The 11,069-nt window shown below is 33.9% G+C and overlaps 1 protein-coding gene across 1 annotated transcript; it reads right to left on the bottom strand.

Moving 5' to 3' along the window:
- Positions 1–3,737: 3,737 nt before the first annotated feature.
- On the bottom strand, positions 3,738–5,545 carry LOC130744471 (uncharacterized). The gene is made up of 2 exons (XM_057596653.1): positions 5,254–5,545; positions 3,738–4,834 (listed from the first exon to the last, which is right to left on the bottom strand). Exons 1-2 carry the CDS (start codon positions 5,543–5,545, stop codon positions 3,738–3,740), a joined length of 1,389 nt encoding a protein of 462 aa, XP_057452636.1.
- Positions 5,546–11,069: the final 5,524 nt, after the last annotated feature.

Below are 11,069 nucleotides of genomic sequence, written 5' to 3'. Positions count from 1 at the left end.
TGCTTTAGGGGGTTTATCCATTTTCATTTTTAATTAAAATAAAAATTGTTTACCAAAAAGAGAATTAAAATAAAATTTGAATTTTTTTTTTGTGCATTGGAAAGTAAAAAATTGAAATTTATTAAGTAAAAATAAATAATTAATGATATATGCAATATTAAATTATTAATGGGAATGCTAGAAATGAAGTAAGGAAAGCTATGAGTGTTGCACTACTCAAGACGAGTTTTTAGAGCATCTCCAATGCTAGTTCTTATTTCTTAGTTCTTAGCACTATTCATGTGGGCCCGTATTGCCACATGTGTTTAAGCAACTCTCAAGCAATTTTGCTACAACCATGATGAGTTCTTAGTTCTTAGTTCTTACCACTATTCATTTGGTCTCACCAATCACATTATATATACTTTTTATTTTCATAAAGTAATAAAACAAAACTCATAAAGTAATAAAGTAATTTGGATGAGAGAGAAATAATTAATATTTTGAGCTAAGAACTCAAAAAGGAAAACTCCTTATATAAGAACTAGGTTCTTATTTTTAAGAACTAAGGAGTCCATGTCAGCACCTGCAATGGTAAAGTTCTTAGTTCTTAGTTCTTAACTTTAAAATAAGAACTAAGAACCTTGCATTGGAGATGCTCTTATAGAGATCTTGGGAAAAAAATGGAGAATATAAAATATATAAGCTTACCAAAAACATTAGAAATAAAATCAAGAGATATGGACCAAGTGAGATGGATTGTAGGTGAAAATGACAGGATTTTGGTTTCAGGTATACAGAGATAGGAGAATAACTTCCGCAAACTATTCACTCATGGACAAGGATTTGACCTAAGGCTTAGAAGCAAGATAGGATGAGCAAATACTCACTTATTATCGGAGAATTTGAGTCGGAGAAAGTTAAAAAAACTCTTAAACGCATGGATAATGGTAAAATAGCGGGTCATTGTGATATTTCTATTGAAGTTCGAAAATCTGTATGAGACAAATGTTTCAGTTAGCTCACTAGGTGCGTGAAAGAGTAGTATTTTGATCCCTATATATAAAATCAAGGGTGTAAGACTCAGGTAGATTAAGCGTCTAATTAACTAGTTATTTATCGATTTAATAGCGATAAACGCTATTTAGCTTAAGTTGATGTATTTATTTTGTGCATTCTGTGTTTATATAAATTAGTGTATCAGTAATATTATTAATATATTAATATATTCTTCCTAAAAAAACAAATTAAAAGAAAAAGAAAAGAAAAGTTCAAGTTTGAGAAAGAAAAAAATGTGTCACGTAAGTGACTTAGAAAATGTATCTATATATATATAGTTAACACTTGTTTTTTGATCACTTAAACTTGCTTAAAGTGATCTTAAATTATATCATAGAGTCCCTAATAATTTTTAGGATAATCATTCATCTTCATAATATTTTTTCTATAACTCTAGTCTCTATGTGTTAAATCCTACACTATTCAAATTAACTCACACCCATTATTCATCTTTAACCTTTGTAGCACCACCAAAAAATATTGGTAGAGGTTGCCTTAATCATGGCTTGGAAAAGCCACGTCCAACACGTACATACCTTACGTGTTCCAAATTCAACTTGCATGTATATAAATAGGGGAATGCTAACTTACTCCCACTTGTTTTTTAGAAGGAGTAAGTTAGCAATCAACACCTTTTTATTTAGACAAAATTGTCCCTCACTTTTATTCTTTAAAAAAAAGTTAACCGGTGGGTTTCTTCTAATTTTGCTTAATTTAAAAACTCAAGATATTCTCTCCTCATTTATAATATTGTTCCCCTTTCCCTCTCTTTCTTTAAGCAACCTCTGCCATTCACGCAATGTTTCAAAGTTCTCCACCACGGTACCACCTCTGCAGATTTGCTAAAATTGCTCTTGTTAAGTGATTACAAATAAAACCCATTCAGGAAAAATATATACATGCACTGAACTGTTTCAATAAACTAGAGCGGATCCGAAATGACTGTGAATGTAAAAGCCAAGAAAACACAAATTTATTCAGAAACGAAGGTTTTGATTTCGATTTTGATTTCTTGAGAAGGTGAATCTCGTTGTTCTCTTAGGAAAAGGGTGGTGGTAATCAATGGCGAGGTTTAGAGAGAGAAGGAAGGAGAGAGGGATGAGAGAGAGTGAGGGAGAGAGAAGAAGGAGAAACCCATTTCAGAAAAAAAATCGTTTGAACTCAAGAAGCCATTTTCATGTATCGAGAAAGGTCTAGTTCAACGAGTTAAGGCTGGATTGAATGAACCCTCGTCGATTTGGTTTTGGGGGAAAAAAATTTATGCTAGAAGAATGTTGTAAATGAGGAGAGAGAAAATTCTGATTTTTTAATTAAATAAAAGATTTTGCAAGCAAAATTACAAGAAACCCACCTTAACTTTTTTTTTAAGGAATAAAAGTGAGGGACAATTTTGTCTAAATGAAAAGGTGTTGATTGCTAACTTACTCCTTCTAAAAAACAAGTGGGAGTAAGTTAGCATTTCCCATATATATATATTATTCAATTCCAAGACCTTCTCAATTTATATCTATACTAGTGTTCTTTACCCGTGCGTTGCACGGCGATTAATTTTATTGTAAAGATAAATCAGTAGTAATGTGTTTTTAACTTAGTTTAGTCTCTTTTCAGTAAGTATATATAAAAGATATGGAACAGAACATATGTTACAAACATGTACATGAATTGACCATAGTAAATATATTTATTCAATGAGGTTGTAGATACCTCACATGAACTACACTTGAATAGAAATAAAAAACACGTTTTTAAGTAATGCATTACATGGAAATTGAAATAAGATAAAAAATAACAATGACAGCAATATGAACCCTTATTCGAAATTGTAGTCCATGGTTAATGATAAAGACTTCATAACCGAGCTTGTTGTCAATCAAGCATATTTGTGCTATAGAACCTAGAAAGGAAGGGAAAATTATTAGTGTAATAATCAGTAACTAATACAAATATAAACTGTGTATAATTTGAAAGTGTAAGCTAACCTTATAGAAACGTCTATACACCTTCAAATTAGATGATCAATAACTTGCTTGATATCTTTTTATTCTGTAAAACAATAAAGAGATTAACCATATCAGTTTTTCTATTTCTACCATTGAAATTGAAATTAAATTTAAGATAAATAAACACTTACATGTCAAATATTATCGAAGACTTCTTGATACACTACGTTGCGTGTAGTGTTAGTTACAACTCCTTCGTCATCTATGATGAGCATCTTCAACCCTTTTCTAAATTTAACTCTATAAAGTGCAACATATAACTGCCCGTGAGTAAAGACAGGTCTTGGCAAATACAGTCCAACATGAGATAAAGATTGCCCCTGAATTTTATTTATAGTCATTGCAAAACATAGAGCAACAGGGAATTGCCTGCGCTGAAATTTGAATGGGATGTCAGAATTAGATGGAGTTAAGCTCATCCTTGGAATAAATGTTGTTTCACCCATATTGTTTCCATTCAAAACAGTAGCAACAATTATATATTTAGTCAAAGCATTGACTATCATTCGAGTGTCATTAAACAACCCTGCAGCTTGGTCTATGTTTCAAATGAGCATGATAGGGACACCGGCATTTCAGTTTAATTGCATGGTTTGGAATTCCAGAGCATTTGAAATCATTTAGGAATTCAGATGTAAACCATTCTGCATTGACACTCGAATCTTCGTCTGACTTGCACGGAGTATCATAACTCAAATATTATGTTTCATCACCAGGAATCATTGCTAACATAAAGTTGTTGATTTCCTCTACACATTCAAGTGTTGGTGCAATGATCGCTCTTTCTTGAAAGAATGAATTTTTTTGCAAATTATTTGCAAGTTTTGGATATGCAAAATTAACTAATTCAAGCAACGGTTCCTTACACTGTTCAATAAGAAGATCTGCAGGAATCTCAATAAATGTTTCTTCCTCATCAATCGTTTTAACTGTACCATCTCCCACTTGAAGCAACCAATCTGCAAACTCTTTTATTTCTGTTGCTGAAGAAGTCGATGTAGCATTTTGCAATCTCATATTAATAGCCAGCTTCATTACCTTGCAATGCTTCCACAAATATGAAGAATTGATATCTGAACCGACAATTTCTGAACGACTTCCTTTGGAAATAACTGGAAGTATTTGTCTAAAGTCGCCTCCTAGTACCACAACTTTACCTCCGAATGGAATGTCATAACCATGGGTAAACTGAGTCTTCATAATGTCGTTAAGAGATCTGTCTAAAGCTTCAAAGCAATGTTTGTTTAACATAGGTGCCTCATCCCAAATAATAAGGCTTGCTTTTTTCAATAACTCAGCTTTTGGGGAACCGTGACGAAGATTACAGGTTGATATCTCATTTATTGAAATAAGAATAGAAAACCTTGAATGAGCAGTTCTACCTCCAGGTAACAATAGCGATGCAATTCCGCTAGATGCGACATTTAAGACGATAAGGCCCCTTGAACGCAAAGCAGCAGATAATGTATTCCAAACAAATGTTTTTCCCGTTCCTCCAAAACCATATAGAAAAAAGAATCTGCCGTTATCAGACAAAACAACATCCAAAACATTCTTATAAACAATATTTTGCTCTGAAGTAAGAGAACTGACCAATTCATCATGAATCTTTACCATTTCATCCCTATTATAATTCAACTCATCTGCAACGAATCTATTTTCAAAAGTATGAATTTCTGAAAATTTAGGGTATGGTAAACATGGAAATTCCTTGAGTGACCTTCCATTGCCTTGCAATATTTTTTCAATCTCAATCAGACATAAGTTCTGTAATTCTTCATCCTCTATACGAAGATCTGAAAAAAATTAAATGAAATAAGGCAAATAAATTAAATTAGAAAATAAAATTAAATGAGAAATATTAATTTTTTTTGTTAGGACTCCAATTACATGAATAATACAGTGTAAGGCTAGTCAAGACTTTCAAGATATCTGGATTTTTCATTCCTATGCTCCTTAAGAAATTTATTCTAGGGAGTAATCCATCATCTATGTTGTAATGTAGAAGCTGAGGGTGTTTTTTTGACCATTTTCACAACACTATCTCTGGGTGCACCCAACTCTTGGCTAAGAAACATATATCGAGTATTCCATGAAATGTCAATGCGCTGGACCAGAATATGGGGATTCAGTAGAATGACTTTACCCAAAATTTTTTCATTAATGCCAACTTCCTCAACTAAATATCTTACTGCCTCAACAAAATTTTTCTTACCCCCATTTAGAATTTTCATCTTTTGAAAGGGGTTGACATGCTTTAGCCCTTGGTTTTTTTGCACTGCTATTGACTTGTTGGGAGTGGTGTTTTGAAGAGATCTTTGCAGTCTTGAGAAAAAATTTCTTGAAATTGAAGGAGGTGTATCTAGAGCTTGAGTATTGATATCTAAGATGGAAGAATTGGGGTTGGATGAACTTGATGAGGTACCACAATCTCTTCTATTTGATAATATTGCTTTTCTCTTTGCCCTGGCCTCAACAGAACCTACCTTCTGAACGTTTTGTTCCATGGTGTAGGTGAATGCACAATGCTGCCTACCACCGTGGATTTTATATATTTTTTGATATCAAATTTCTAATTGATTCCCTAATTAAAAAGTAAAAAACCGTTAAATAAATGGAGTGAATTATGACCTATAACTGTGGCCATATATTGTGAGGGATCCGAAATCTCTACACAATAAACTAATTCTGTTACATATCTGTGGCCATAACTTATGGGAAATTTACTTCAAATTAATTTTTAAACCATAGGAGTAAACACTCAATGATTTCATCTTTAAGTTGCAGGTACCCAACTTTTTTATTTTCAATTGTCATGTTGACTTTCCAGATTGAAGATTTCTTAGCAAAGATTGGAATCGGTATATCAGAGTCTTCGTAACGGTCGCATAAATCTTACAACCCTGAAATTCATTAAAATGAGAACATAAGAGATTTATATATTAAGCAAAAAAGGACGTAAAACATGATGTTTATGTGAAAAGTGATTTACCTTGTCATCCATAAGAATCATGTCCATGGAAAATGGAAGCTTGGATCCATATAAGCTCGGACTAAGCCACATCGATGGTGGCGAGATCGTCGATTACCATTCGAACAAAGTATATCTCAAAACTAATAGTTGGTGGGAAAAAATTATGAAATTGAAGAATACCATGAGGTGATTTATATAGGAATTTGAGAATTAGGGTTACTGGTATAATCATCTTAAAAAAGGGAAAAAAAAGTAACGAAGAGATTAGTTTGTAACGAAAAAATAATTATATGCAGAATTGAAGGTTCATATTCATTCTTGACTTTTGCTTGTCACGATTAAACGCATAACATTTGGTGTATATTTGACAGAATTCAAATTTTCCATGTAATTATCATTAATTCCACCATTTTAAATAAGAAATGATTTAAATATGAATAGCATCTCGGCATTTTGGTCAATGAAATTAAAGTCTTTACACAATATGCCTTCATTTTTTTATTCAATGTTATGCGTACACCACTTAATTTTATTGTGGTGTATATTTGACAGAATTCAAATTTACCATGTAATTATCATTAATTCCACCATTTTAAATAAGGAATGATTTAAATATGATTAGCATCTCGGTGTTTTGGTCAATTAAATTATTCTCTTTACACAATATGCCTTCAATTTTTTAATTCAATGTTATGCGTAAACTACTTAATTTTATTGTAATAATGATTTGTTCAATGTATTTATACATTTTGCATTCAATTTCATTTAAAACATATTAGGAAAATTATTCAGTTTTTATTAGTTACAAAAGAAGTCAAATAATTCGAATTTTCCATGCTTACACAGAGTTGGAATTATTTGCTGATTAATGGAAATAATAAATTGTTGATGATGTAAACCCCTCCTCGTTAAGTTTATCGTGTGAATGCAATAAATTGTGAGTCATAAACCATAAAAACAAAATCATTAAGATTTGATTATTGGGCCTCCATTTAAAAACTGAAATTAAATTGGGCCTCTATTAATTCGGTCCAAAACAATCAGAAGGTGACACTTGTCATGTAAAGAGGGGGGTGTTGGAGAGTAAATCTTGAAGTGCCAAGTCATGGAGGTGGGGCTCACAGCCTTCCTCTTTTCTAAAGTATATAGACTAGATACAATGCAGAGGTCCATTATCAAGACAAAAATCCAACGTGGCATCTTCTCAGGCATCCTCCAGGTGTCAAATTTTCAGGCCTCTTTCAAAGACTCCATTACCAATGCGTTTCGACGATATTTCCCACTGCACTCTGCGATCAAATCTGAAGTTCCTCCCACTTTTGGGTAATTATGATGTTTGTCCCACTCTCCTTCCCCGTTTTCTCCCAGTTTGTCAGTAAAGTCAAGGTGCATGAATTCGACAAATTGGGGGAGTCGAAACTTTTGAAATTCAAATTGAATATTAGTTATCTCTCTCTCCATATTTGTTTTCAAATTCTAGACCTCTATCAAAATTCATTTCCTCTTCCTGCTCCGGAAACGAAACTCTACCCTCTTCTCTCAATTTCGGCATTCACCTCACCTTCCTTCTCTGCTACCGGTGGCGCCAGATCATCAACGGTCGTGCATACCTTCCTTGCACCGCCACCGCAACGAAACTCTCCCTCTCTCACTCCCAGCCGCTCTCTCTCTCTCCATCTGCAGATCTCCAGATCTCGCGCGTCCTCTCCCTCTGCCACTGTTCCTCCGTTGCGTTGCCTCCAGCCAACGCCTCCTTCATCTTGTGTGTCGAAGCCACACACAACAACTTTCAAACCTCGGTGCTTCCAAAAAATCCATCGGTAAGATCTTCTCATCCTCCCTTTTGCTCATTTATCTTTGACCATTTTCTTCTTTCAATTGTTTTTTTTGTTCTTCTTCTCCTTTGTTTTCATCTATCAGAACAAGAGAGAGAGAGAGAGAGAGAGAGAGGGAATGATATTTTAGATTATAGTTTCTGGTTTTGTATTGTGTTTTGTCTTTATAAATAAGAAGCTAGCTATTTCAATTTGTGGAGTCTTTGCTGTTATCTTCATGTAAAGTGATATGTGAAGAGTCTTTCTATATATGCATGTCTAATCAGATTTTGTCAGCGGTTTTAGCAACGATGGTGAATGAGTTTAGTTTTTTGCATTCATTTTTCAGGGTATTGGTATTACCTTGTGCTGAGACAGAAGCTTTGAAGGTTCTTTGTGAATTTTTTATTTTAGAGCTTTTGATTTCTATATGGGGCCTGGAGTTTGGAGGTATGGATCTATATTTTTTTTATCTTATCCTCTTCGAAAGACAGTTATGTTTTTATTATCAAATCTAAATTTTTATTATATTTAGTCTGTTAACAAAGATGTTGGAAAAACACCAGGTATGAGGTATTTTGTTTCTCAGAATCATGATGTTGGAAAAAGTGCTGACTTGACTGATATATAAGGTTGTGTTTGCAGAGCTTGATAGGTGTAGATGCTAGCATATGGAGAATCTAGAATTCACTTGAAGAGGGTATTGCAAGTCGGGACTGTGTGATCCTGTTAATTCCTCACCATGATGTTTTGTCATGCTTTATTATGTAATCTGGCATTCTTAGGAAAACCTTGGTTTTTTTTTCTGTAAATTTTGCAGGGCTTTTCCATAGGATCGAGATGCACATATTGAAAGCATTTTGACAGAACATTGCAGATCAATGAACTCTTACATGTGATATGTACGGATCTCTAGCCTTTTCATGGAACACGAACATTGAACTTTGAGCCCTATCAGATATGGTTGGTTCATGCTTCCTGAATCAGGGTTTTGTTGAAATGAGGGGTTCGTATTATTATTTCCTTCTCTGACACAAGATGTTTGGATTTCTGGTCTTAAGCATAGTTTTATTTAGTCTAGTCATATTCATATCAGCTAAATTCTCTTGTTGCAACTCATAACTATAGTTAGCTTTGTCTAATTCTAATCATCTTGCCTTTGCTTGGGCAGCCTGAAGATATGCATATCTCAAGACTAAGAGATCAAAGATGATATGTCTAAAGGAGGAGAAAAAACTTGAAGAGAGGAAAAGCTCAGGGTCTGTTTGAGGTGAGTTTCTGTTTGATTACTGGAGCATCCTTATTTTGATTATCTTCAATGGTCTAAGTGTTGCTTAAAACTAGCTATAAGAATCGTGCAATTTCATGAAGCTACCGTCTCCATTAGATTTACTGTCATTGGTTCTCAGGCCAGTTCATTGCTGGTTTTGTACTTTACTTTATATTAATCATCATTCATATTCATTTTTGCAGCTTCTCTTACTCCAACATTGTCTAGCTTTCCTTTTTTTCATTGCACCATTTTTTATTTTACCCTATTTTGGTCTCATCTTCTCTTTCGGTTGGGCAGAATAAGAACTTACATGCTTTCTGTGTGTTCGTTTGTTTGTTTTAATCAGATTTTGTGTTCATAGGTCAACTTGGAGATCGACAAAGCAGTTAGAGTGGGTAAGGTACTGATTTATTTGAAATCTTGGTACACATCTGAGTTCACATTAAATTCATTGAGCTTGCTTCCATTAGGTTATTTTGCTTTATGATAAAATGTTTTAGTGTTTTAATACAAAACAGTGAAGTCCACACACAAATGAATAAATAAAATTTGAAAGCTAGGAAAATACGAAAGAAATTCCTATGAAGTTTCTTAGTGGGCTTTATAGGCTATCTATCTGGTGATCTTTTACTGTGATGTGCAAAGACAAGTGTGCTATGAAAACAAATAGAGATGTTATTTGAGATTATTTATTTGAAGGATGATATTGATCTTCTTCAACTTATCTGTTTTTGTTTTTTCTATCTTTAATGATTTGGTTCATGTTAATATTATTGATGTATGACATACTAGATTTCAAAGCATAGCCCTTTTTTTGTGTAGTCGCATTGTTCATCACTTACCATTCATTTGATCTTGTACTTCTTATCATTTTGTTTTGTCAGACTAGATCAAATGATGTTATTTTTGGGGATTGTAAATTACAATATGATCCCTTTGCGTTAGTGTTGCAGTAGACATTGATGACTGAATAAAACTTTATGATTTTTGTATCCGCATAAATTGGCTTGTGATTTGTCATTTGTTCTATGGCCTCTTATTTTATAGCTACGTACTGATCACACATTACTCAACAAAATTTTAGCAAAACTAAGCTGGTTTATGGAGTAGAGTTAGACTTCATCCGAATTCTAATAAATGTGGCAGGACCTCAAAGTTGATCCGAAGGATGAGTACCTATCTTTTCTGAGAGCAACTGTCAATTGCTTGGTCTGTCCTAAGAAGTACTTTGAGAAGTTCATTCGTTTGGCTATGAACAAGCGAGGAACAGATGAAGGAGCCCTTACAAGAGTGGTGGAGACTGAGATTGATTTGAAAATCATTGCAGATGAGTATCAAAGGAGGAGCATTGTCCCTCTTGATCGCCTCATCATCAAGGACACCACCGGGGACTATGAGAAAATGCTTCTGGCGCTTTTGGGACATGAAGATGCTTGAGATATTCCTTTGTGTGTGACAGTGTGCTTATGGCAGAGGTACTATATAATGTGCAGCTTTGGTGTTACATGTTACTGTTTTTTCGGCTGTGTTGTCTTCCTATGTTAAATAAATTGATGATATTAGCACACTTGCGTGGGATATTGAATCTTAAGAATTGATTGAGTGCCAAGTCTATTTGGAATACTGCAATGTATGTGTGGTTTAGATTTTGTAAATCAGAACATTGACTTGGGTCATTTTACAATATGGTTGTGTTGGCATGTGTTCACCTCTCTTTTGTGTCTTATGTTGGTCGGGTTGTTCGAGAGTATGATGGGAGCAGGGTAGAGGTCACGTTTTCTGGCTTTCTACTGCTGTTTTGACATGTGTGTGTGCGTGCAATTCTGGGTTTAGTTCAAGTTTTTGTGTGAGTTTTGTAAGATCAAGTTTTGATCGTGTAGTACAACTCTTATGTTTTGATGATTACAAGTTAACATTTGAGTATGAACAATTTGTAAGATCAAGTTTTGATCTAGTAGTACAACTCTATG

This window comes from Lotus japonicus, chromosome 3 (genome assembly GCF_012489685.1).
Source record: "Lotus japonicus ecotype B-129 chromosome 3, LjGifu_v1.2".
In the NCBI taxonomy this organism is placed as follows: Eukaryota; Viridiplantae; Streptophyta; class Magnoliopsida; order Fabales; family Fabaceae; genus Lotus; species Lotus japonicus.
This window is presented reverse-complemented; position numbering and strand designations above follow the sequence as displayed.